The sequence below is a fragment of the Lethenteron reissneri genome, chromosome 40 (genome assembly GCF_015708825.2).
Source record: "Lethenteron reissneri isolate LAM-NWPU_2019-01 chromosome 40, ASM1570882v1, whole genome shotgun sequence".
Taxonomy (NCBI): Eukaryota; Metazoa; Chordata; class Hyperoartia; order Petromyzontiformes; family Petromyzontidae; genus Lethenteron; species Lethenteron reissneri.
Window position 1 is genome coordinate 6,847,272 of NC_083818.1, and position 26,910 is coordinate 6,874,181.

The 26,910-nt window shown below is 53.1% G+C and overlaps 1 protein-coding gene across 2 annotated transcripts in view; it reads right to left on the minus strand.

The window, feature by feature from the left end:
• Window positions 1-2,373: 2,373 nt before the first annotated feature.
• The window catches only part of TMCO4 (transmembrane and coiled-coil domains 4), a 28,916-nt gene continuing 4,379 nt past the window's right edge, over window positions 2,374-26,910 (minus strand). The window contains exons 3-14 of one of the 2 annotated variants that reach the window (XM_061567934.1): window positions 24,498-24,684; window positions 23,633-23,660; window positions 22,818-22,950; window positions 19,145-19,242; window positions 14,205-14,348; window positions 12,132-12,251; window positions 9,683-9,847; window positions 8,482-8,618; window positions 8,222-8,306; window positions 6,102-6,219; window positions 5,515-5,632; window positions 2,374-5,037 (exon numbers count right to left, since the gene is read on the minus strand). In XM_061567934.1, coding sequence (XP_061423918.1) covers window positions 4,087-5,037; window positions 5,515-5,632; window positions 6,102-6,219; window positions 8,222-8,306; window positions 8,482-8,618; window positions 9,683-9,847; window positions 12,132-12,251; window positions 14,205-14,348; window positions 19,145-19,242; window positions 22,818-22,950; window positions 23,633-23,660; window positions 24,498-24,684 — 2,284 coding nt within the window. In that variant the 3' untranslated portion in view covers window positions 2,374-4,086. Of the gene's footprint in view, window positions 5,038-5,514; window positions 5,633-6,101; window positions 6,220-8,221; window positions 8,307-8,481; window positions 8,619-9,682; window positions 9,848-12,131; window positions 12,252-14,204; window positions 14,349-19,144; window positions 19,243-22,817; window positions 22,951-23,632; window positions 23,661-24,497; window positions 24,685-26,910 lie in introns of those variants that run through there. The other variant, XM_061567935.1, reaches the window with a different exon arrangement.

Below are 26,910 nucleotides of genomic sequence, written 5' to 3' on the forward strand. Positions count from 1 at the left end.
TCTCACGACCGCCACTTGTCCAATCCAGATGTTCTTCCTCATCCAGAATGAGTCCACCTGGCGCAGGAACTTTCTCTGTCTCTCTCAATGTTTTTTTAACCTTTCCATCCAACTTATATATATTTTCTAAACTTTTCACAGAACCCATATTCGTATCCGTGCGGGTGTCATTCCAATCGCGCTGTCGGCGTCGTGCTGTGAAGGGCCAATTCGCAAGAACGGCCCACGGAAGCGGATATTACAGAACTGCTGCCGAGATCATTTATCTTGTATTTATTTATTTATTATCATTCCGCTTGTTTACCCAGGAAAGCCTCGCCAAGATTCGTATTCGGGGAGGGTCCTGCCAAGTTTTCGCAGTCTGCGGCAATGTTTCCGCTGCCAGTGCGACGTCCCACTTGGGGGCAGCAACTCGATACCGGTTGCGTGTGTAGGACCCCGGGAGAAACCGTGCAACAACAGCGGGGACCAACACAGAAACTACCGAGCCGGGTACCGAACCCAGCCGTTTCGTTCTTGCCGCGAGGCACGAGCATCACCACTGCAGCGCCAACTGGTGCCCAAGCAAGAGAGTGGAGATGAAGAGTTGATGGTGATGATGATGGCGATGGCAAAGGCCTTAAACGCTCTCTTAACAATCTCACTTGAACAAAAACACCCCAAGAAACGAACAATTACAGCCACGATTTATTTCAACTGTTACAGCTTCGGTTTCACAATATATATATTTTAAAAAACTACATTCGACAATAATATTTAATAGTGCATTGATTACAACAGGAAAAATAACGCCGTTTGAACATTTCGCCGAGTGACGAACAAAGGGGGGCTAACAGAGTCTCACTTCAACTCCCGATTTCTCATTTCCAAGGTTGTTGTTGGCGAGCGCCTATCGAGGCAAGCGCGGCACACAAAAGCTGTGGTTATTGGCACCCAGTCGTAGTCTTTGTCTCCCCTCCTGTGCTGGTGACACATGGCATGAGGCTGAGTCAACCAGGAAGATCGTCCACGTGAACTTCAAAATGAGAACTGCCATTGGTAATTTTTATGGCAAGAGAATTAACCCAGATGGCGAGGGTCAGTAGTAAACCAAACGGCATCTCACGATTATCGCCCCCCTTGTCACGAATCTGGGTTGCGATTCGGGTTCGATCATCGGTTAAGAAATCTCTCGGCTGTTTTCCGGGGGTCCGTCGTTACCCGCGCGACGTTTGGCACGGACGTTCCGCTCCACCTGCTGGGCGCTTTTCTTTGGCACGAGGAGCGAAACCGTCAGACATCGGGCCAGACGACACGCGGGTAACGACACGGAAACACGTCGGAGAGTTGTGCGGCGCAAGTGAGAGAAGACACTTCATTCAAATGTTACGGTCTCGTTTGTGTTCTGTGACATCCGTACGGTTTTTTTTCCTCTCGCTTAGTTAGACTGAACCTAGCATAAGCATAATATTTGCAAAAATCGCGAGTAATCAGTCGTTGTGCACACAACTGTTTTTGCGCGCGGCGCGAGTGAAATAACAACCAAATCGTCGCATCATTACATGCCTATAAACCAATAAAAAAAACACTAATTCCCGTGAACACAACAGAGATCCTCCATATAACATTACAGGCTGTCGTTGCAAGTGCTGCGTCGGCAAGTACCCACGGAGCCCAGTCCGGCACGGCGCACAAGGAGGTGCGGGAGTGTTGCTAGCAACCACACCCGGCAGCCTTTCGACGCACAAACGCGGACAAAGCTGAAAATTTGGACATAAAATGACTCGGGACACAGTTTTAAGCGCTCGATCCGACTGCTTGAAAGGTGACACAAAAAAATGACGGACTGAAAAGCAACCCCAAAATAACAGCACGAAGGAAGGAAACCCGTGGTGGCCGCCTCCGACTAAACGGCGTTCTCAAGTATTGCGAGCGAGAGAACGACTGCACACGTAACAAAATAAAACATTTTGTTGGCTTTGCACGCACGGCAAGTGCTCGCTTACCGCGTGCTCACACAACGCGGTGTTTATCGCTATTAGCGAACACTTTTTTGCAGAACGCACACCGTTATAACGTGGTTTCTCTTGCACTGCCCCCCCCCCGCCACTCCCCTGCTATGAACACCCTGCCCAGTCTAGATTTGAAGCTTTCGTGACTGCAGGAATCCATACTCTTTGGTTCTTTCGGTAAAGTCACGTAGGTAGAAAATAAAATAAATCACGACGTTTCGATTGCAACACAAGCAATCATCATCATCAGGTGGGAAAACCACAGCAATAATTTTTTCTTTTATTGTTTAATATTTGTATTATTTTATTGATTTCCCACCTTGCCCAGTGTTACGCTGCTCCCTACCGCGCCGGCTATGAACACCCTGCCCAGTGTAGTGATGCTCCCCCCCCCCCCGCCCGCCGGCTATGAACGCCCTGTCCAGTGTTTATATACGACTTATTTATTGCTAAGAACAACAGTACCCTGAGTAACTTGCAGAAGGCGCTTTATGAACGCAATTAATTGTTATTATTATAACTTGGGGAGAAACCCAATTTTTTTAGAAGCCAGTTATTTAACGGGCGCCACGGTGGCGAGATGTTAACTATCTCGCCTGGTATACAGAAAGTCGTGGGCTCGATCCCGACTGTGACGCCTGTATATTTGGAGTTTGCATGTGCCTCTCTCCCCGCATTTAGAATCATGCGTTCCGTTGAGCTATCATTTGTGGCCAGGTTGCTTCTGGAGAAAAAATCTATATACCTAGTAAAACAAAAACGTTATTTAGTTCCTTTTAATAAGACAAAAGTGCAGACAATTCAAGACGGACGTAAGAGAAGCAAAGGACGAAGATAACCCCCCCCACCTCTTTCAGAGTCCATAATGATGGGGGGGGGGGGTGAAGGAATCTTTTTTTTAAGCCCCTCAAATTACAAAGTGCAAGAATACCCCAAAAACGACCACCACCACAAGCTCGTAGGCACGGCGCTCTCGCCCTCAGCGCCAGCTGCCCCCGGCCCCCGAGATTAATTCAGAGCCCGGCGATGGAGGTCGCGTCGGACGCAAAGGGGCTCGTGCGTTGAGGTTATTTCGACTATTTCGCCGCTATAAATGCCCACATGATAATAAGGCCACTTTGTTGAGCTATCAATTGTGGCCAGGTCGCTTCTGGAAAATGCCCACATGATGGTACAGGTAGGAACAACAGTTCCACACTGCCCACCAGGGATTATTTGTCTGTCTGTCGTGCATTGCCACGCCCTCGATTTGTATGTCATAGCGCGCTTCGGGCGGGCTCAGCACCACGTGACGCGCCGCGTGACACGGATCTCACGAATGCGCTGTCCAACCAAGTTCCTACCTGCCCACTCCGAAGGAACGTGTTAAGGCCACTTTGTCGAGCTATCAATTGTGGCCAGGTCGCTTCTGGAAAGAAAGTTAATGCCCCGGTGAGCTTTGCCTGGCAGGATGGGGATGTTTCAGCGATTTATTTGCCTCTCCGGTAATTTGGCACTACTATCATGTTTTTGTATTGTTTGTCGGAGAGCCGTGCTCCTACCGGACATCTGTGAAAAAGAGCTGCATAGCTCATCGGATTCCTCCAGTATAAATAAATATCCTAATTCTGAGTCTGAGCTTCAGGAATATTTACATGCACCTGTTATAAACAGCATGGTTGGCTGCGTACTGGTGCGAAAAAAAATTCAACATAGGTAGAGAAATTACTCTTCCTTGTTAATCTAAAGCTCTCGACAGTTTTAGAGACACACCGTGAAGCTATAAACCAGATTTGTTGTTTCTGATGTCGCCCCCCCCCCCCCACCTCTGTGGCACCGACTTGGCACATGGGTGGCGCCATTAAAATAACAGTAGTAGCACTACCCGACACCGAACCCTCGCGCCATGATCTCTAAAATAAAAACGGTGAGCCCACAAAGCATGTTTCCCCGCGACTCGAACTCATCCAACGCCTACGCACGTCAAATCCACTCGCACAGGCACCCACACGCACGACGGCTTCCTACAGGCTCACGCCTGCTTACCTTGCCAATTGCAACCTTCAGACGCCGCAGGCAACAGCAGCAGCGGAAGCGGCGGCATCACCGGCTGTGCTCAGTCGGATTTATTGAAGTTCTCATCTGTGTCGCCACGAGCCATTTTCACTCTCTGCTCACCGGAGCCGCAGTCCGTCACTTCGACCGCAGCCGCCGCCGCCACCGGCGTCGTCTCTGGAGCCCTTTCCCCTGAAGCGACGCCAAAATGCGTCGCGTCGAAGGCGCCGAGGATGTCCGGCGCGTCCAAGGAGCTGCCCGGGCCCATCCTCCCGGCGCGTTCCGCTTGGCCGCTCGCCGTCGCACGCGCCGCCCCCCAGGACGTCCCTCCGCCGCTTGCCTCGCCCCCGTCGTCGCCTCCTGACCATCGGCCGCTCCCGCAACCGCCGCCGGAGGTCGCGAGCGCCGCTCCAGTCGTTCCCGTCCCCATCTCGTCGGCGTCTGTCTCTGTGACGCGCACGGCTTGCTCGTCCGGCGGCTGTCCCGCAGGCGGCGGCCCTCCGTTGCTCGCCGCTCCACGATCCTCGGCCGCCGCCGCCGCTGAGCGACCGCCGGCGTCCTCGCGGTCGGCGTCGCGGCCGTCGGTCGCGAGCGTCGCTCGAGGTTCCCTCTTGTCACTGGCGAGCGAAGAAGGCGGTGGGGCGTCCGAGGAGGCCTCAACTGCGGGGGGCTGGTCAGTGGGGGGCTGGTCTGTGGGGGGCTGGTCCGTAGGGGGCTGGTCTGTGGGGGGCTGGTCAGTGGAAGGTTGGTCTGAAGGGAGCTGGTCTGTGGGAGGCTGGTCAGTGGAAGGTTGGTCTGTGGGGGGCTGGTCAGTGAGGGGCTGGTCTGTGGGGGGCTGTTCTGCGGGGGGCTCGTCTGTGGGGGGCTCGTCTGGGGGGGGCTGGTCCAAGCAGCCAGATGCCACCAATCCGCCGAGCGACTGTGCCGTCACCACGGCCTCCCCGCGGGTGCGAATGCCCACGGCTCGCAGGACGGTCTCCATCTCCTTCATGTAGTCCATGTGGCCGTTCACCTGTCACGGGCGTGGGGAAAGGTCGTTCGTTACCGGTTAACACCAGACCGCGTGACGTGCCTTCCCACAGACCATCACCACCACCTACTCTTAGGTTTTTTCGGTAAAGTCACGTAGGTAAAAAATTTAATAAAAATTAATGAAAGTAAAATAAAAAATCACGACGTTTCGGAGGCAACACAAGCTTCCGTCTTCAGGTGGAACCGTCACAGCACGATTGCTGTATCAAGCAATTGCTGTATCAAGCAATCGTGCTGTGACGGTTACTTTTATTAATTTTACTTTAATTTTTTACCTACGTGACTTTACCGAAAAAACCTAAGAGTGTGAATCCTTGCAGTCACGAAAGCTTCAAATCTAGAATCATCACCACCACCGCCCGCTTAGTCGGAGGGAGAGTGGTTCGGAAGGCGGCGTTGCAGGATAACCGCGGACAAATGACCCGCTACCCTCCCACGCCTCCCCCACACCGCGTACCACTGCGGAGAGATCCACGTTGTTGATCTGGCGGCTGTCCGTGCACACTGGCTGCAGGCCGGCGACGTTCAGCTGCACCGAGGAGCTTCGGTAGAGAAACTTGAGCAGCCAGTCGCCCCTGCGAGCCGCGGTCGGTGGGGTGGAAGGGGGGTTAAGAGGGTCACACGCATGGATTCCGAGATATGATAATTGTTTTTTTACCCTTCTATCTGGCAACAAAACTGACACCTTTTTTTACAAGGAGTCATGTTTGCATATACCACAATACCTGCAGCCATAATGCAAACAAAAAACATAACTCTGATAATATTTTTTTTGTTTGCATTATGGCTGCAGGTATTGTGGTCTATGCAAACATGACTCCTTGTAAAAAGGTGTCAGTTTTGTTGCCAGATAGAAGGGTAAAAAAAACAATTATCATATTTTTTGCTGGCAAATGAGGTTCCAATGGTGATTCCGAGATAGTCACAGCAACGCCAACGACGCGTCGCCGCGTGACACTGCGAGGATGCCCCCCACCACCACCACCCCCCCCTCCCCTCCTCCCCCCCACCCCCGGTGAAGCGGTGCCGACGCGGTGAGCGTGCCTGCAGTATCCGTTGGTGATGCGGCCCGAGACGACTCGAGCGATGGGGTCCCACCGCTTGGCCGAGCTCTGCACCGGCGCTCCCAGCAGCACCGCGTCCTCAACGATGCCCTCGCAGCCTGGCGACCGTCGCCACGGCAACGGGAGGGTAGCACGTGCGGACGAGCACACGCGCGTGTTGCACACACACACAAAGACACCCCTTCGTGTAGCCTTAATAGACTCTTGAGGCAAGAGCTGTTAGCGAGCACCTATGAAGGCCGCAAACGGCACACGAGGGGGTGGGTGGCCAGCACCATGCCCGGCCGCCTTTGTCTACCAAGTGGTGATGTTTACACATCGCACCAGGTACTCATTTAAGGCCGAGTCGACCTAGGGGACGACCAGGATTGATTCAAATAATCGTCACGGGTGTTGGTCGTGCACGGGAATCTAACTCGGGTGGCCGGGTTTGTAGCGCAGCGCGCTAACCGCTGCACTACCGCTCCCGACACGCGCACGGGATGATACTTGCGCCCAAAACCTCGTGCCAATTGAGTGAAGGTGACGGCCGTAATCTGAGCCGACAGCAGCCCTCCGCAAGAACGCAAATCAGCCCGAATATATGACTGCGGCTAGCGCCGTTGGCGACCCGGCCTCTAAACAGGGAGGAGTGGTGTGGCTGGCGCCATTCGCACAAGACGGGTCGTCTCGGTCTCCCGCGTGCAGACTTTGACCTTGCAGCAACACCAGCAAGCGACCCGTTTTACTGGGGTCTTGCATTATGAGCTAGGAATTGAATCTGGGACTCCAGGATTTTAGTGAAGTGTGCGACTCTGAGATCCCCAACTAGCCTCATATCCAGTTGACTTATAGAGGCCCAGGTCTCTAATAAGTTGACTTATAGAGGCCCAGGTCAGCTACAGATGCCATTTGCCACAGCCAAACATCTGCCTCTGCCCATACACAAACAGTACATAACAACACTATGAGACCTCCTTTACCAGTGGCAAAATATAGTGATAGGTTTTTACCCTTTCAACTGGTACAAAAGGAGGTCTCATAGTGTAAATGCTTACCCCGAGCTCTCAATACTCTGATAGTGCGCTGTTTTTGAGTTGTACGCCTTTTGGCGTCATCTGGTCCAACACCAATGGAGACTAGGCTCTAAGAAAAGCTGTCTCGGGTGTAGACCAATCAACTTCAAGGACAGTGCATATCATTATCATCATCAGAGTTATTTCTTTTTGTTTGCATTTTGACTGCTTGTGTTGTGGTTATTGCAAACATGATGCCTTGTATAAAGGTGTCAGTTTTTGTACCAGTTGAAAGGGTAAAAACCTATCACAGTACATAACAAGGTCGAACTAATATAACCTCATTCTCTCGAACAGCTTAATAATTACTCGACCTTGTTCGTAAAATGTAAACAAGCGTGGCGATGGAAAAGCTGCCTTAGACTGCCTCTCTGAGCCTTGGGCAATCACGACTATCCCTAAGAATACACGAGGTACCTCACTCTGGCTCTCTGAGCCTCAGTGATAAGAATACAAATCTAATCTCCGAATAGCACGATTGGCTACATATGAAAGAATTTCAACATACACACATTTATAGAGCGCCTTCACTTGAGGCGCTTGACGTAGCTTACAAAACAATGACAGAACGGAATGATGTAGATGTTTAAGGACATGCTACAAGAATCGAGGAACGAGTGACGGCGATAGAGGGGTACTTAGAGATCACAAAAGGGCTATTAGGGGAGGGATGGCAAGGAGTGGAGGGACAGGGGCAGAGAAGAGAATGGGCAATAGAGAAAGGGTGAGCTTTGTGGACGCAGAACCCACGAGAGGGAGCCTTCGTCTGGCTCCCTGAGCCTCGCTAACAATAATCGAATCTCCAATTAGCACGGCTGGCTACGTACGGTGTGAGAGAAGTTCAACGACGCTTTGAATGAGTACCTGAAGGCGCTGGACATACCGTAGCTGACAAAATGGTGACACTGAATGGAATGACGTAGATGGCAGCGGCGTGCTCCGGGTGTCGGAGAACGAATGACACGAAAGGGGTACAGGGGAGGTACGGTAAGGAGCAGAGGGACAGGGGGGGGAGGTGTGGAGGAAGATGTCGCAGACTCCGTACCCTTCTCCTTGGCCATCTCCTCGAGGCAGTAGAAGATGACGCGCGCCCCCAGGCTGAAGCCGATGAGAGTCACGGGCCGCTTGCCCTGTGGCGGCAACAAGCGGACGGCACACCGGTGAGCCTCGGGCGCCCGCCGCGCGACGATCGTCGCGGCAGACGGAGGAGCTACGGCAACCGACGACGCGCGCTCGCTTTGTGCCGCGTGCCTTTTGGTACGACGTCCGACGTTTCGCCCACCCGCCCCTCTCTCCCCTGCTCACCTGCTGGCGCGAGAGCAGCACGCGCGCCAGCTGCTTGCCCGTCTCGGCGGCGCGGTTCAGGCACACGTCCCACGGGTTGTCGATGATGTTGGCGGCGAGGAGGAGCGACGACGGCCACGCGAGTGCGGCCAGGATGCCTGGTCGCGCACGCACGGCCACACGAAGACTAAGATCTCCCCCCCCCGGTGTAGCCTCAACGGAGAGTTGTGGGGCAAGTGCTGTTATCGAGTAGCACCTGGGAAGGCCGGCAAAGCACACGAGGGGGTGGGTGGCAGGTATTGTGCGTGCGTCTTTGAGTTGCATGGCCACTATCGCAAGAATATGGCTCGTGTCGTCAATCTTGCATTTGTGGAGGAGTTGTGGTGCAGCATCGGCCTGCTGCTGATGTTCTGACGCAGTTGATGGCGACACCACCGGTGTCTTCGACGAGGAGGAGGGGGGGGAAATTTCAAAACGTCAGGAGGTGCGATGTTTGGGTCTCAAACGGGGTGGTTATTAATTCTAGATTTGAAACTTTCGTGACTGCAAGGATTCATACTCTTAGTTTTTTCGGTAAAGTCACGTAGGTAAAAAAAAAAGAAATTAAAATTAATAAAAAATAAAATAATAAAAAAATCACGATGTTTCGGAGGCAACACAAGTCTCCGTCATCAGGTGGGACCGTCACAGCCAGATTTACTGCATCAAGTGAGGCAGGGATTCCAAGATGCAAGCTCTTAAATACAAGTTAAGGGGGAGGAGAGGAGGGGTGGTTATTCTGGACGTCCAACCTCTTCCTCTCTGTTCCAAAAATGGACGTCATTAATTTGAACGTACGAACGTTTGATTCGATTTGCCCAGCGGTGGATTGCCGGCAAAGGTCCGTCCCGTCCGTCCATGTCTACGCGTGTAAGAGTGCAAGCGCTGTGTTGTAGCAGTTAGCGCACTGTGTTATGATCCCGGCGACCATAATTCGATTCCCGTTCACCGCCAACAACAGTGACGATTATCTAAACCGATCCTGGGCCTCCCCTAGGTCGACTAGGCCTCAAATCAGTACCTGGTGCCTTGTGTAAACATCGGCACTGGGGAGACAAAGACGGCCGGGCGTCGTGCTGCCCACTCACCCCCTCGTACGCCACGCCATTGCCGGCTTTCACAGGTGCCACTCGCTAACAGCGCTTGTCCCGAGGCTACCCGCTGCGGTCAGAGTGGGTCTCACCGGACAGCACGGTGAGCTTGAGGGCCTCCTGCGCCGCCATGCTGAGCAGCCCGTTGATGATGGAGTCGATGGCACGGCCCAGCGCTCGCAGGTACTGGGACTCCCACACGAGGCAGTACTGCTCACGGCTGTGGTGCAGGGACCGCCAGGGGGTCTCAAAGCTCCCTAGGAGAGGGGACAGGGAGACAGAGGAAGACAGGGGGACAGAGGGAGACAGGGAGACAGGGGGACAGAGGGAGACAGGGAGACAGGGGGACAGAGGGAGACAGGGAGACACAGAGGGAGACAGAGGGAGACAGAGGGAGACACAGGGAGACACAGGGAGACACAGAGGGACACAGAGGGACACAGAGGGACACAGAGGGAGACAGAGGGAGACAGAGGGAGACAGGGAGACACAGGGACACAGGGAGACAGAGGGAGACACAGGGAAACACAGGGAGACACAGAGGGACACAGAGAGAGACAGGGAGACACAGGGAGACACAGAGGGAGACAGAGGGAGACAGGGAGACACAGGGACACAGAGGGAGACAGAGGGAGACAGGGAGACACAGGGACACAGAGGGAGACAGAGGGAGACACAGGGGGACACAGGGAGACACAGGGGGATAGGGAGACACAGGGAGACAGGGAGACACGGGGACAGGGAGACAAAGGGAGACACAGGGAGACACAGGGAGACACAGGGAGACACATGGAGACAGAGGGAGACAGGGAGACACAGGGACACAGAGGGAGACAGAGGGAGACACAGGGGGACACAGGGAGACACAGGGGGATAGGGAGACACAGGGAGACAGGGAGACACGGGGACAGGGAGACAAAGGGAGACACAGGGAGACACAGGGAGACACAGGGAGACACATGGAGATACAGGAAGACGGGGAGACAGGGGGATAAAGGGAGACAGGGAGACACAGGGGGACGGGAAGACACAGGGAGACACGGAGACAGGGGTTTGAATTCACATTCGCCGCGTCAATTCAACGCGTGCTCCGACGCCCCCTGCAGTTTCGTGCATTCACAGGGCACTTGACGCAGCCACGCGGTGGTGCGGTGAGAAAACACCAGCACCAGCATCCGCCTCAACAGGTGCTCACTCACTGCACTTGCCCTAAGGCTGTACGGGGGATCTTTGTCTTTGTATGTATATCTGTTTGGGAAGCGGTGGTGCGGCGGTTAGCTTGCTGCGCTCCGAACACGGCAACCTGCGTTCGATCCACGGCCGACATCGGTGATGAATATCTAAACCGATCCTGGGCCTCCCCTAGGTCGACTTAGCCTCAAATGAGTACGTGGTGCCTTATGTAAGCATCAGCATTGGGGAGACAAAGGCGGCCGGGCGTGGTGCTAGCTAACCACCCCCTCTCGTGTGCCGTGTCACCATTCGTAGGTGCTTGCTGACAGTACAGTGCTTGCTCGGGCAGTCTGTTAAAGAGCCACGTGGGGTGGTTTTGTTAACGTGCGTGTATGGGGTGCAGTGGCGTAGTGGTTAGCACGCTGCGCCTCAAACCCGGCGACGCGAGTTGGACTACTGCTCAGTACCAATGAGAGTGGCGAATAATTGAACTGGTCCTGGGCCTCTCCTAGGTCGAGCCAGCCTTAAATCCGTATCTGGTGTGGTGTGTGGGGAGCGGTAGTGTAGCGGTTAGCGCGCTGCGCTATGAACCTGGCGACCCGGGTTCGATTCCCGCTCACGGCTAACACTAGTGACGATTATCTGAACCGGTCCTGGGCCTCCCCTAGGTCGACTCAGCCTTAAATGAGTACCTGGTGTGGTGTGTAAACATCGCCACTGGGGAGAAGTGACAAAGGTGCAGCCCTGCAATTGCTTGCTCATGCCACTGCTGGCAGAAGGGCCTCCACTAGAGGGAGCACTGGAGAGGCCCTCTGGAGGGCATTTTTGTCCTCTCTTCCACGCTGGCCAGACATCTTAAGAGGCTGTGAGAGTACCCACACTTTGCCCCACCACGCGCAAATTGCCAATCAGACAAATGTTGGTGAACCTGTTCCTGCTGTAGAGGGAGCCCTCTGCAGCCTCGAGGGGGGAGTTTTACGGAGCCCCTCCAGACAGTGTTCTTGGCCCACGCTTCCACGATGGCCACGTGCCTTACATAACGCCACCCGACTTCTCAAAAGCGAGCCCTTGCCGCACACGACGGCAGACAGACACACCTTGGTTACATAACGATAATCCAGACAGGTGGGTGCCAATTTTGTATAGGGGGCACACACACACGCACGCACCTGTTGTACCCGAGTTATTGTTCGTAAGAGAAGCCGCTTACACGACACTGCCCGCCAGGTGTTTTGCAATAAGGACAGACCCTCTGAGGGGGGAGGGGAGGGGGCAAACGCTGCTGGCAAGCACTGCAGCGTTACCACTTATCTCGTGGCAGAGAGGAGCGTGTCCCCGCGCCACCGTGCGCGCGTGAGTGCGCGTTACCGTATTTGCCGGAGGAGAGCCAGCCCGTGATGGCGATGGTGACGTCCAACTTGCGCCCCTCGGTGAGGGTCACGAACTCAAACTCCTCCACCTGCCCCACGCGCTTCTTCATCTTGTACCCTTGAGCAACGCCGGAAAAACAGAGTTGTCTCTCGGTTTCTGCTGCTGCACGCCACGCGCACTTGTATAAAATAATAATAATTATCAGTTACACTTCTACGTATCTTCTTGGTTCTTTCAGTAAAGTCACGTAGAAGGAAAATAATAAAAATAAAACATAATAAAATAATTCTCACGACGTTTCGGCCACAACGCAAGCAGCCGTCTTCAGGTGGAGAACAGGTCTGTCGAGAAGGCAGAGTCTCATTCAGACTCTGCCTTCTCGACTTTACCGAAAAAACCAAGAAGATGAATCCCTGCAGTCACGAAAGCTTTAAATCGAAACTTCTACGTATGTATGTGTGTTGAACGTATTTCGCACCGTACGTAGTCGACCGTGCTAATGGGAGGTGCGGCGGGGGGGAGGGGGACAACAGACTAAACACAAAAAGCAGTTAGAAGGGAACGAGTTTTCAATCTAGATTAATTAAAGTGCACAATCAGTCAAAGCCATAGCAGGACTAATGCTGCCTCCTTTCACACGGAGATCACAAGGCGCTATACAAACATAACAAAGACAAAGACCCCCCCCCCCCACCATATAGCCTCAACAGACTGTTGGGGCAAGTGCTGTTAGCGAGGAAGACCGGCACGGCACAGGAGGGGGTGGGTGCCAGGACCACGCTGGGCCGCCTTTGTCTCCCTAGTGGCGATGTTTATACACCAGGTACTCATTTGAGGCCGAGTCGCCCTAGGGGAGGCCTATGACTGGTTCAAATAATCGTCGCCGATGTTGGCCGTGAGCAGGAATCGAACTCCGGTGGCCAGCTTCGTAGTGCAGTGCGCTCACCGCTGTACAAGCGAGCGAGCGAGCTAGTGAGCGCGTGAGCGAGCGAGCTAGTGAGCGCGTGAGCGAGCGAGCTAGTGAGCGCGTGAGCGAGCGAGCTAGTGAGCGCGCGAGCGAGCTAGTGAGCGCGTGAGCGAGCGAGCTAGTGAGCGCACGAGCGAGCTAGTGAGCGCGCGAGCTAGTGAGCGCGCGAGCGAGCTAGTGAGCGCGCGAGCTAGTGAGCGCGCGAGCGAGCTAGTGAGCGCGCGAGCTAGTGAGCGCGGGAGCGAGCTAGTGAGCGCGAGAGCGAGCTAGTGAGCGCGCGAGCTAGTGAGCGCGTGAGCGAGCGAGCTAGTGAGCGCACAAGCGAGCAAGTGAGCGAGCTAGTGAGCGCGTGAGCAAGCTAGTGAGCGCGTGAGCGAGCTAGTGAGCGAGCTAGTGAGCGAGCTAGTGAGCGCGTGAGCGAGCGAGCTAGTGAGCGCGTAAGCGAGCGAGCTAGTGAGCGCGCGAGCGAGCGAGCTAGTGAGCGCGCGAGCTAGTGAGCGCGTGAGCGAGCGAGCTAGTGAGCGCGTGAGCGAGCGAGCTAGTGAGCGCGCGAGCGAGCTAGTGAGCGCGCGAGCGAGCGAGCTAGTGAGCGCGCGAGCTAGTGAGCGCGTGAGCGAGCGAGCTAGTGAGCGCACGAGCGAGCAAGTGAGCGAGCTAGTGAGCGCGTGAGCAAGCTAGTGAGCGAGTGAGCGAGCTAGTGAGCGCGCGAGCGAGCGAGCTAGTGAGCGCGCGAGCTAGTGAGCGCGTGAGCGAGCGAGCTAGTGAGCGCGCGAGCGAGCTAGTGAGCGCGCGAGCGAGCGAGCTAGTGAGCGCGCGAGCTAGTGAGCGCGTGAGCGAGCGAGCTAGTGAGCGCACGAGCGAGCAAGTGAGCGAGCTAGTGAGCGCGTGAGCAAGCTAGTGAGCGAGTGAGCGAGCAAGTGAGCGAGCTAGTGAGCGCGTGAGCGAGCTAGTGAGCGCACGAGCGAGCTAGTGAGCGAGCTAGTGAGCAAGTGAGCGAGCTAGTGAGCGCGTGAGCAAGCTAGTGAGCGAGTGAGCGAGCTAGTGAGCGCGCGAGCGAGCAAGCGAGCGCGTGAGTAAGACAGCCCAGCGAGTGCGCGAGTCACCGGTGAGGCCAGCGCCGGCCGCGCCGAACAGCGAGGTCATGACGGCGATGCCGGCAGTGGAGCCGAGAACAGCGGCGCCGGCGCCGCCGATGACCGCGCCGGCACCTGCGGCCACGAACGGGGCCGCCAGTCCCCCCGTCACTCCTGCAGGAGCGCGTACACACAACAACAACAACAACCGCCATTCGCCACTAAGTGGCGGTGACGTCACCACGATGCTTGTGCCAGGCCAAGTGCACCTTGAGGCCACGTGAAGTGTCGAACGCCCGCTGGCAGGAGGTCACGGGGCAGACCCAGGTGCCACGGGTCGACTGACCGAGATGACCGAGATGACAGGCTGATGCACCACCTGTGCCCCCTACTGTACCAACTTGCTGTGCTTTAGCCACCCGGCACTCCGCTCGTTGTTGTGAGCGTCGCTCCTCCGCCCTCCGTTGTTGTTGGAGGGCGACTGCCTCCAACTGCCCAGTAGCGTCCTTCACGAGCCTCCTCCACTGAGGCCGATCTTGACACCGCTGGTACCAGTCATCGGCAAGTCCACTCAGCTCCACGTCCTCCTGTACCACATCACTCCATCTCTTCTCCAGCCCGTGCCGCGCCCGTCTAGCCCCCTCGATCCGGCCGAACAAAAGCTGTTTAGGCATGCGGTGGCTGGGCATGCGGGCTACATGACCCAGCCAACGCAGCCTTGCCTGCCGGAGGAGCTCACTGATGGGACTTTGCCCAGATCTTTCAAGGATTTGTGAGCTCCTCACACAATCCAGCCTGGTTAAACCCAAGATGGATCGTAGGCAGGCCAGCCTAAATGTTTCCAACCGGCGAAGATGCTCCACCAGGGGGGTCCACGTTTCGCAAGCGTAGAGAAGGGAGGGAATGACCGTGGCCGAGAAGACCTGAAGCTTCGTGCGGAGCGACAGACCAGGTAGCTTCCACACAGCGTTACGCAACCGATGAAAATATATTGCCGCTCGACTGATTCGGAGTGAGACCTCTGCTGATAAACTGGAGCCGGTCATAAGCACACTGCCCAGGTATGGGAAACTCTCCACTCTCTCCACAACTGCCCTATCACCAATTGGGAGTTGTGGGGGTGGAGTGTCCGATGGTACAAAATACCCAGGCAGGTGCTTAGTTTTGGTGGGGCTGATGGTAAGGCCCCACCTCTTAGTGGCACGCTCCAGTCTCAGCAGCAGCGTCTCCAACTCCTCTTCTGAATGAGCAGCTATTACCAAATCATCGGCATACATAACGTGGTTGACCAATAGGGAGCCATCCCTTGATCGCACCCGGGCATCGATCAGCCTCCCATTATATCTGTACCAAATGGACACACACACACACATACACACACACGCACGCACACACACACACACAAGACAAATATCTCCGTATAGCCTCCACCTCCAACCCAGCTTAAATATACGCTCCAAGCTTGGTGGTGTTTCATTCTTCACCTGAGGACGGCTGCTTGCGTCGTAGCCGAAACGTCGTGAGAATTATTTAATTATGTTTTATTTTATTATTTTATTATTTCCATTCTACGTGACTTTACCGAAAGAACCAAGAAGATGAATCCCTGCAGTCACGAAAGCTTTAAATCGAAAAAGCCTCAACAGACTTGCTGGAGAAAGTGCTGTGAGTGAGCACCTATGAAGGCTGCCACGAGCGGATGGTGTGGCCAGGACCATGTCCCGCCGCCTGTTTCTCCCAGTGCTGATGTTTTCATATCGCAGCACCGGGTACTCATTTAAGGCTGAGTCGACCTAGAAGATATTTGTCACGGTTTTTGACCGTGTGTGGGAATCAAACATGGGCGGCCGGGTTTGTAGCGTAGGGCGCCAACTACCGTACTATAGCAGATGCACAAAAACAAAGATCCCCCATATAGCCTTTAGCAAACTGTTGGGGCAAGTGCTGTTGGCGAGCCCCAATGATCGACACTAGTAGAGAGATGCAACGTGGCATGCAAGGCATGATGGGGTGAACGATCGCGTGGTCACAATCGTGCGTTTATTATTTCTACTCTGTGTGTGGGCAACTGCACGGCTGGTTAGTTGTGTTAATGAAATCTGGCTGTCCGCCTCATGATGCCAGTTGAAATTCCTGGAGAAACGCAGATTGTAAAAGTTGTGGCTTGGCTCTCCAACACACCGGTGTGCTGTACTAGTATACTACACTATATACTACACTACTATACACTACACTATACAATATACTACTATACACTACACTATACACTACACTTCTATACACTACACTACTATACACTACACTACTATACACTACACTATACAATATACTACTATACACTATACTACTATACACAATACACTAATATACACTACATTATACACTAGTGCTGTCCTAGTATACTACACTACAATACACTATACACTAGTGCTGTACTAGTGACGAATTGGCCACGTTCTGTTTACGTGACCAACCTTACTAGTTGGCCGTGTCGGGTGGTGGCGGGTTTAACGAAACATTTATATGTACGCGATCTAACCCAAAAAAAACCTGTATTGTGGGTTATTGAGTTATGAAAGCAGAGAGGGGGCGCGTGCATCACCTGTTCTAACAAGAGCCACGATAACTGTGGTTGTGACGACGACGATGCTGTGACTTTATCGAGATCTGGAAGCCACTCTGTAGAGGCCACTCTGTAGAAAGTTTTCATCGCCAAGACTATCCACCAAGGGTAGCAGCAGCCGCGGTGTGAACGGTCAACGCGCCGGGGGCTTGCGGTGCAGAGGTCACCTTGTCCCATCGGCCAGCGCGGTGATCGAAACGGCGAGGGCAAGTAAAAAAAAAAAATCACCACCACCTCTGTCCACCCACCTCACGCAATTCGCGTGAGGTGGGGTAAAGTGTGGGCATACTCCCGTCTTTATCAAGACGCCTGGACAATGTGGAAGAGTAGGCCAAAAAAATACCCTCGAGAGGGGCTCTCTATAGCTCCCTCTAGTGGAGGTCCCTCTCTGCCAGCTGTGGGGTGACAAAGCGATTGCAGGTGCTGCGCCTTCACCTACTTTCCACCACACAAGTGGCTGACCGACTGAGGAAGTGGTGCGCGGCGATGATGAAAACCTACTGCGGCGCGCGCAGTTACGCGCGTTCCAATCGTGCGCGCGACAAAACATTATTAGAGATAGAATTTAAATGCAAACGACGTGCTCATGCGTGTAGCGAGGCAGCAATGGCATCATCGACGCATTCAAATAGAATCCGACACTCACGATTCGTGCACTGCATGATCCGTCTAAGTATAGGTTGCGTAATGGAGGCAAATTATGTGCTCATATTCCTGCGGTGGGCGATACGCACGAGGCATGGCACAACGAGCGAAAATTTGCAAAAACCCAGACAAACAAGACAAACGGGACAGTAAACACCAGACAAGAAAGACAGTTCACTCTGGAACAGAATCGTGACGACGCATTGAATCGGCCGATTTGCCCGATTTGATTTTTATCCCTGAAAGGGCGACATTTAATGAATCTGTGTGAGTCTAAGAACTGCTTTTTGTGTTCAGTTTATCGTCCTCCCCCCCGCACCTTCCATTAGCACGGTTGGCTACGTGAGGCCCGAAAGAAGTTCAACATACGTACGTATACATACACGTACATACGAGACCTCGTCATTAGACGAGATTCAATCCTCCCCCTCTCCCTCCAGCCTGCGGAACAGGCGTCCATATTACTTGAACCTCCACAGACGCTCGATGCACACCGGAACTCGGAGCAGGTACAACACGAATCTGCAAGGTTCCCCCCTTCCCGAGCCCCACTTGGAAGGCAAGGCAAAGTCGTGATCGAGCGTTTCGCTTTGCATGGGGCAGCAAACCGGAGGGTCTGAAGAACGCACCACACATACTTCAGGAGGAACCTTTCAACAACAATCCCTGCGTGGTTCAACACTGGCGCCGCATTTTCTGGGAGCGGCTCCTTCGCCGCTCGTCGCAGAGGTCCGCGGCTCGAATCCAACGGGCCACCCTGGTTAATACTGTGGCGTGTGCACTACCTCTACAATATGGGCACACGTCGACTTGACAATGAACAAAAACGATGCCGGGATGTGCAGGAACTGGTCGATGTTTATTCTCCAATGAGGTCCCTGAGATCGCCTTTGGATCACCTTCACTTGTAAATGCTCCGAGGTCAAGGCTCCTTTCCTAAGGTGATTGGGATTTTGCCACTGTGCAGCTCCCAGGCATCGGAACAACGCTTTGGCTTTGCCAAGAAGGCAATCAGAGTCGTTAGCTATATTTAAAACTAAACTATTTGTTTATTTTACCAGGTATGGATAAATAAGCCATATAGCTCTTTTTCAGCAGCGACCTGGCCACACATGATAGCTCAACGAAGTGTCTTATGTGGAAATTTATAGTAGCCAAATACACGTGTTGTTGATTCTAAAACCGGAGGACCCGGAGAAAAATCCACGCGACCACAGGTGAAAACATGCCAACTCCCAATATACAGCAGGCGTCAGGGTCGGGATCAAATCCACGACCTCCTGCAAAATAGGCGAGGTATTTAACACCTCGCCTCCCCGGCGAGATATCTTGACGGCTCACCTCTCTAAACTGGCCTGTTTACCCCCCTGCTTATCATTATTATTATAGACGAGCAGACAATTGTACACCAGCGCCACAGCCCAAAATCACCCACGCAGCAGCAGCAGCAGAGCGATTCCCGACTGCAGGCCGGGTCCCGAGTCTCCTTGTGCTGCACGGGGACGGCTGCCATTGGGAGGGGGGGTTGTGCCCTTTCAAAGTTTGTTAGACGAGGTGCGAGTCGTCGCTTGCCGCGCGTGAACGGTTCCCGCGTAAGGGAGGGCGGCTCGACCAAAACGACTGAATCGTCGTCGTCGTTAGCGAGCGAGGCGACGGCGAACGACAGGCGCGGCGGTAGACGGAAGTCGCGCGGCGTGCGTACCCAGCAGGGTCCCTCCCACCGTGGTGGCGAGCCCGATGAGGAGGTACCTCTTGATCTTCCTCTTCCTCTCGGCTTTCTTCCGAGCTTCCAGCTCTGCCCTGCACAGGTCGCACGTCGCCCATTGTCAATTTCAAAGGTGCACCCACAAAAAAGTATACATACGTACCCGTTTCATATTTGCAAATTTTTTTTTTTTACCAGGTAAGGCCCACTTGAGCTGTATGGCTCTTTTTCAGAAGTGACGTGGCCACTAATGAAAGCCCAACGAAGTGGCTTATCGCGTGAACATTTAAAGCAGCCAAACACTTTGAACGCACGTTTCTAAATGCGGAGGGGAAAACCGGAGGACCCGGAGAAAATGCCACGCGGTCACGGGGAGAACATGCAAACTCCAAATTTCCAGCAGGGCATCAGGTTCGGGATCGAACCCACAATACACACCAGGCGAGATAGTAGTCCAGATTTTCTACTCATTCCCGAAAGCCACACACTCCGGAGGCAGCCTAGACAAGCCGGGGCCTCGTGAGCCGGCGTGCGATGCCCTGAACGAGCTACGCCGCCCGCTTCTCCTCGACACGGCATTTCTAGCAACTGCTCGTGCCTGGCACTATAACCAGAACGACGGAGGCTTCGGTTCAGCCAGCGCCCCTTAGGTCCCACCCCTTCCCTCCCTTTGCTGTTACTGGGGGTAGAGGAGAGGGGGGTTCTGGGGGAGAGGGGGTTAGGAGCCCTCCCCAGAAAATATTCCATGAGAAATCAAGCCCTGAGAATAATCGTAATCCTTTGCAGGACTTGATAACAGACACTATGAGACCTCCTTTACCAGTGGCAAAATATAGTAGTAGGTTTTTACCCTTTAAACTGGTACAAAACTGACACCTTTATACAAGGCATCATGTTTGCAATAACCGCAACAAAAGCAGTCAAAATGCAAACAAAAGGAAACAACTCTGATAATGGTGCATATCATTACCATTATCAGAGTTGTTTCTTTTTGTTTGCATTTTGACTGCTTGTGTTGCGGTTATTGCAAACATGATGCCTTGTATAAAGGTGTCAGTTTTGTACCAGTTCAAAGGGTAAAAACCTACTACTTGATAACAGACATTTGCCATGACTTGCCACAGCCTGTACACATGCCTAGCTCCGTCGTTCTTTCCCGCTTGTGCGGATGACTTTTCTAAGTGTCCCTCGCATTAAACAATCGGATGCACTGCAAGCGAATACACTGCAAACGGACCGCGCGTGCTATGGATGATGCGACGTTCGATTGGCCAGCCGCAGCCCCTGTGATCTGCCGCAGCTGTGCGGGGGGGGTGGCTGCCGAGGTGTTAATCGAACGGAATTTCTGCTTCTTTAATTTATTGCCCAAATTCATCCTCAATTTTATCCACGCCGAGCTATCGGCGTCGTAGCGGCAAGAGGTGAAGAATCCATTCGGATCTCTCGCGCAGCAGCGCGACCCTTCACATTGGAGAACGGCCCACGCAAGCGGATATCACAGAGCTATCTATGGGATCCTGTTCGAGTGACTTCTGTTTCACACAGCAGAGGGGGCAACGCTTTCCCACCTGCTCTTGCATATCGGAGACAATCTTCGGCACGTGACACATCGACCCGACAGTTAATTCTCAGACCTGAAATGTAGCCGAATGAAATCCAGAAGCAAATGTGTTTCATGCGAGAGCATCGGTGCAATACGCACGAGAACCACGAGCAGCTGCCGGAATTCTGACCCAGGATCTCAGCGGTGCCGGCTCAGCGCTCCGACCTCCGAGCAGCCTGGCCACTTCCACAATTTACCCCTAAACAAGACGTTCCAATTGCTTAGGAGACGTCGTAAGCCAACCCGTGGCAACATTCGATTGGCGCCAGTTGGCTACATACGGCGCGAAAGAAGTTCAACGTACGTACGTCAAAGTAAAGCCCGAGGGACATGGATCAACGGCGAAGGGTCCAAAGCGTTCAGGAGCAAGGGGTCAGTGTACTTACGTTGTGGGAACTCCAGCGCAAGGTCCGTGCGGCACGGCAGAGGAGAGAAACAACATTCTCAACGAAGAAGCCTTATCGCGCGCAGGGAGAGATACGGGCCTTTAGGTGGCCCTCCCAGAACCACGTGCGAGGAACGTGACGGTGCAAGCTGAATCGAGAAAGGTAAACGATGGAAGGACGATAGGGATGGATGATACAATGCAGTGGGTGTGGCGGTTGCGCCGGTATCATGGATTGGTAAGTGTTATGCTACGCTCAAGAGCCACGTCGTGTCGAAACGCTCGTCTTAGAAATCGATGTTGCCGGAATCGTGTGTGTGTGTATAGTGTGACGTCCACCGCGGAGATTGAGCGATCAAGCCAGCCGGTGGGCAGGTGCCAGATGGATTGTTACATCGCTTGCACGTCACATGGAGGGACAATGGACGGTGGTCACACCGATGGGAGTGGCAGCCAAAAAAGGGAACGCAGCCTAGATGACGTTCGCTGCAGAGATGAGAGCTATGAAATGTGGCCATGTGCAGACGCCGGACAGATTGTTGCATCGCGGGACCGTGAGAGACGGCGATGGCTTAGGGATGCCTTCATCCAACAGTGGCGAGACCATCGCTGATGGTGACGCCGATACACTGCGAGTTGCCGTGACCCCCACCCCACCACCGGCAGCCATGAGTGGCCGTTACATTAACCACGAGGTTAACAAAAAAGAATCGATCCTTGGACCGAATCGCTATCGCCTACGGGTGAATGGTTACTTGCACCTCGAATTAAACGATTGGACGAAAATAATTATTTGATAGTTGACTTGTGAGCTGTTTGCACCAATGACAAAGTGTCAGGATGGCAAGCAGCTGTCTTTGCAGCCGAACGATATCGCGGGCTGGGCAGAGGAAGGGGTGGGAATTTTGTTTCCCTTCATGCGGGCCGAGTAGAGCTCTCACTTCCCTCTGGCAGAGCCACGCATTACCACCGACAAAAGTGAGTGCAGCTAATTCCCCTACCAATACCCGATCGGTGCGGCTAAAGTTGCTTGTGGCAAGAGATAGAATATCATAATTGGTTTTTTACCCTTCTATCTGGCAACAAAACTGACACCATTTTTTTACAAGGAGTCATGTTTGCATAGACCACAATACCTGCAGTCATAATGCAAACAAAAAACATAACTCTGATGATGTATGCACTGTCCTTGAAGTTGATTGGTCCACACCCGAGACAGCTTTCCTTAGAGCCTAGTCTCACATGGGTTGGACCAGATGACGCCAAAAGGCGCACAACTCAAAGACAATGCACCATCAGAGTATGAGAGCTCGGGGTAAGCATTTACACCATTGGAACCTCATTTGCCAGTAAAAAATATGTTAATTGGTTTTTTACCCTTCTATCTGGCAACAAAACTGACACCTTTTTTTACAACATGACTCCTTGTAAAAAAAAGGTGTCAGTTTTGTTGCCAGATAGAAGGGTAAAAAAACAATTATCATATTTTTTACTGGCAAATGAGGTTCCAATGGTGTAGATAGAATATCGTTTGCGGGAAGTTTTCGCGTGGTGGCTGGACCCCACGTGGCTGCCCGTGAGTCGTGTGAAATAAAAGCCCGCGGGCCGTAGGGTAGCTTCCCCACTCCTGCCGCTAAGAGACGAGAGGGTGGGGGCTGGCGGGCGCACGGGCGGTCACTCACGGCGTCTCCTCGTTTGGCGTGGAGTTGAGGCTTGAGACGACAGTGTCCTCAAAGTCCTCCAGATCCTCGGGCTGGACACGGAGTAGCCAGGCGATGTGACGCACCAAGACGTGCGCCCGGGCGTCATAACAGCCTGCGCACAAATATCCTCCATGTAACCTTCCCAGACTGTCGGGGCAAGTGCTGTGAGGGAGCAGCTATGAATTCTTTCTTTGGTTCTTTCGGTAAAGTCACGTCTAAAGATAAAATAATAAATTAAATAATAGCATATTACGACGTTTCGATTGCAACACAAGCAATCATCATCAGGCATAAAATAAATAGCAACAAAAATCTAACTAGAAAACCATAGACAGACACACAAGCAGACAGACATCACAAGGACACACAGAGAGAGGACACATCGGCACAAAGAGAGAGGTCGTTTCTGTGCAGTCACGAAAGCTCCAAAATTAGGACAGCAGCTGTGAAGCCCGGCACGGCACACGGGAAGGATGGGTGGGCAGCACCACGCCCGGCCGCCTTTGTCTTCCCAATGGCAATGTTTTTACACACCGCACCAGGTACTCAGTTGAGGCTGAGTCGAGCTAGGGGAGGCCCAGGACTGGTCACGACTCATATGAGCCAACTGGGAATCGCACTCAGGCTTGCTAGGCTTATAGTGCAGCGTGCAAAATATTTCCCTGCCACTCGCCCCGCCAGAGTTTAATATTCGGCCAAAAACATTTCTTTTGCTTTAACATCTGAGCAAAGACGGTGTGAGTGAGCGACAAGGTTGATGATGATCAAGCCCGATGACATCACGTTGCACCTACCGTCCTTCAGCGCAAACATGACAAGGTCCTGCAAGAGACGGACAGAGATAATCAATGGACGTTGTTAATCGCATTCGATTCTGACGACATTTTATTTTGTATTGTAATCGGTCAAAAACATTGACACTCTTCAATTGATATTCTTTCATTGTGCGCGGCAGAGCACAGGGGAAGCGAGCATGCATTGCTGTCCGGCACAGCTCCGGTATCGGTTATTAGGGCTTGCTCGCAAAACGACACGACAAATCTCATTTGCTCATCGCCTGAAACGTACATAAGCAGGCACAGTCCGTTGTAAAAACGCACTGCCGGATGAAGGCCTCCCCCCAGTCCGTGCGAGTCATGCAGGTTGCTTCACTACATCTCACCAGGCCGGCCAGTGCTTTGGTTGGTAAACAGGTTGGAGCATAGGCACAGGAGCAACTCGGTACTGTTACAACTATACATTCCGCTGCTCTTTCCTATTGCCTACAACGTATCTCAAGAGCCTACAACACCTGTTAATCCATGGTGGTTACCCATCTAATTACTCTGAAGGCTCAACCGCTCAAACATATATACGTACGGTGTGAAAGAAGTTCAATGAACATTCATGCAAACACACGATCTGTCGCGATCAGATGCACCGCAAGCGATGTACACACAGAGGCACACGTACGACTACGGTAATGCAGAGCCCGGTTTGTCCGTCCACTGCTGGAGGACGAGGGCTGCCCCGTGCCCTGTGGGTCGTCGCAACGTCCAAGTAAGTCGTCCGCATCTCTTTAAGAGTGAACGTGCGTCCGCAATCGCGCAGCCGCCCTCGTAACAACGTCTCCACGGCGCGAGCGAGAGACGGCTCGGCACACGTGCGTGGCGCGCGCACCTGAACGAGCGGCATGAACCCGTCGCTCTTCTCCGACCGCGGTCCCAGCTCCCGAGCGATCAGATCGACGAACGAGTCGGAGCCCTCGCCGCCCGTGCCCTCGGCGAACGCCTCCATGATGGGCAGCACCGTCGCGGGCAGGCCCAGCCACTCGGTGAGCGACGTCGTGAACCGCTTACGGAACTCGCTGCAGGGCGACACGTCCCGTGGTCAATTGTGCCTAACCCGATGGTGTTGGTGATTTAACTACACATTTTTGGACCATCTTATCTGACAGGCACTATTTTACTTTACCGAGTGTTAACATCCCTAGCGTTTAACAGTACTCTCTTTATTGTCAGCCAACACTGGTATAAACATGGGCATTTTCGTTTCTTTTCTATCATGTGCATCCATAGTGACTTGCGCACAAACACGTCCACGCCCACGAGTACCCCGTGCCCTCTTTTAGCCCCCCCCCCCTCCCGATACGTTCCATTCATTGGCTACCACATTCTGATAAGCTCCTCCCCCCCTCTCCTCCCCCCCTAACTTGTATTTAAGAGCTTGCATCTTGAATCCTTCCCTCACTTGATGCAGTAAATCTGGCTGAGACGGTCCCACCTGATGACGGAGACTTGTGTTGCCTCTGAAACGTCGTGATTTTATTGTTTTATTTTTATTAATTTTAATTTCATTTTTTACCTACATGGTGACTTTACCGAAAGAACTAAGAGTATGAACTCTTAAGAAACCAGTATTAATGGGCGCCACGGTGGCGAGATGTTAATTTCCTCGCCTGGTATACAGACGGTCGCGGTTTCGAGCGTGACCCTGATGCCTGCTGTATATTTGGAGTTTGCGTCTCTCCCCGTGGTCGCGTGGGTTTTTCTCTGGGTCCTCCAGTCTTTTCCTCCGCATTTAGAATCATGCGCGGAGAGTATGTGGCTGCTGTAAATTTCCACGCGATCAACCGCTTCATCAGGCTATTATTTGTGACCAGGTCAATTAAAAAAACAGAGCTATATATATCTCAGTGGGCAATGGCAAGAGCCAGGATTTTCAGGTAGGGGGGCAACCCCTCCAGCAATGAAAAATTATAGGAGTTGTTAGTAAGTAAGGAATTGTCCCTTGCTTTTTATTCGACGCGTGTGCAGCGATGGCACAGCCATCGATCGAGGGTCGAATTTGAACCGTGTGTGATCGGCATCGCGCTCGCTGAAGGTGAATGCCTTCAGGGAAGTCGTGTACTGTATACACAACTGTGCATAATTCTGTGAGTCACTTATAACTGCTTTGCCATTACTTATTGCCAATTATGGACTCAGACTATTATCCTATCATCTCATAGAGTCCCTGGCACATGATAATATGCTACACAGTGGCAGTGAGGGTCGCAAAATGCCGATATATTACTAACTAGCTGTACTACCCGGCTTCGCCCGGGACTTGGATTCACCACGCCCGGCCACCTTTGTCTCCCCAGTGGCGATGTTCACACACAACACACCAGTTACTTGTTTGAGGCTGAGTCGACCTAGGGGAGGCCCAGGACCGGTTCAAATAATCGTCACCAGTGTTGGTCGTGAGTGGGAATCGAACTCGGGTCGCCGGGTTCATAGTGCAGCGCGCTAACCACGACGTGCGCGGGTCACGTGACAGATTTGACGTCACAGCTCACTTGCCGTGCAAAAAATATATGCATTATTGAGCTTCCCCCCCCCCCCCCGCCCAAAAAAGTGTATTTTTATAATTTTTGCATGGTGTACAGTCTGGAAAGTACCCACATGGCAAATTTAAAGTTTGTTGCATGTCGGGAAGTACGCTAAACATGTTGAACAGACGCACATAATCACAACTTTGCCTTTTATATCTATGGAGATAAACCCCAATGATCCGATCGAAATGAGGGATTTCGATCGGATCATTGGGGGGGCACGTGCCACCCAACCCCCCCCCCCCCCACTGCCAGTGGGCCTTAGCTGGTATAATAAAAATAGTTTACTTTTAGTTTAGCTACTGTTGCCAAGTGCCAAGTGATGGAAATCCAACATTTCTACGTCGGGGTGAGTCTACCATAGCACCACCACTATTGACTTTCTCACAAAGTGCCCTGCATTTTATCAACCCTGCAGCGCTGATGGGCTGAGTCAACCACCAAGCGAGATGTGAACTTGCAACTGTCCGATTCTGTGCCGCTCACTCCAAAGCCGAGCCACCCGGCCGGCTTACACTTAAACGCCTCCAGTAGTGACAGCGGCATCACAACAGCGGCGTGGGACACTGGGTAATCGTGGCATTAGCGTCGGGGTTCAGAAGAGGCACAGCTGCTTCACGTCCCATCCGCAGGCAACCACCATGCCAATAATTGCGCCCGATAATCTATCTGCATTAGGTTTCTGTGGATAGAGTTGGCGGCAAGCTTGAGTAAACA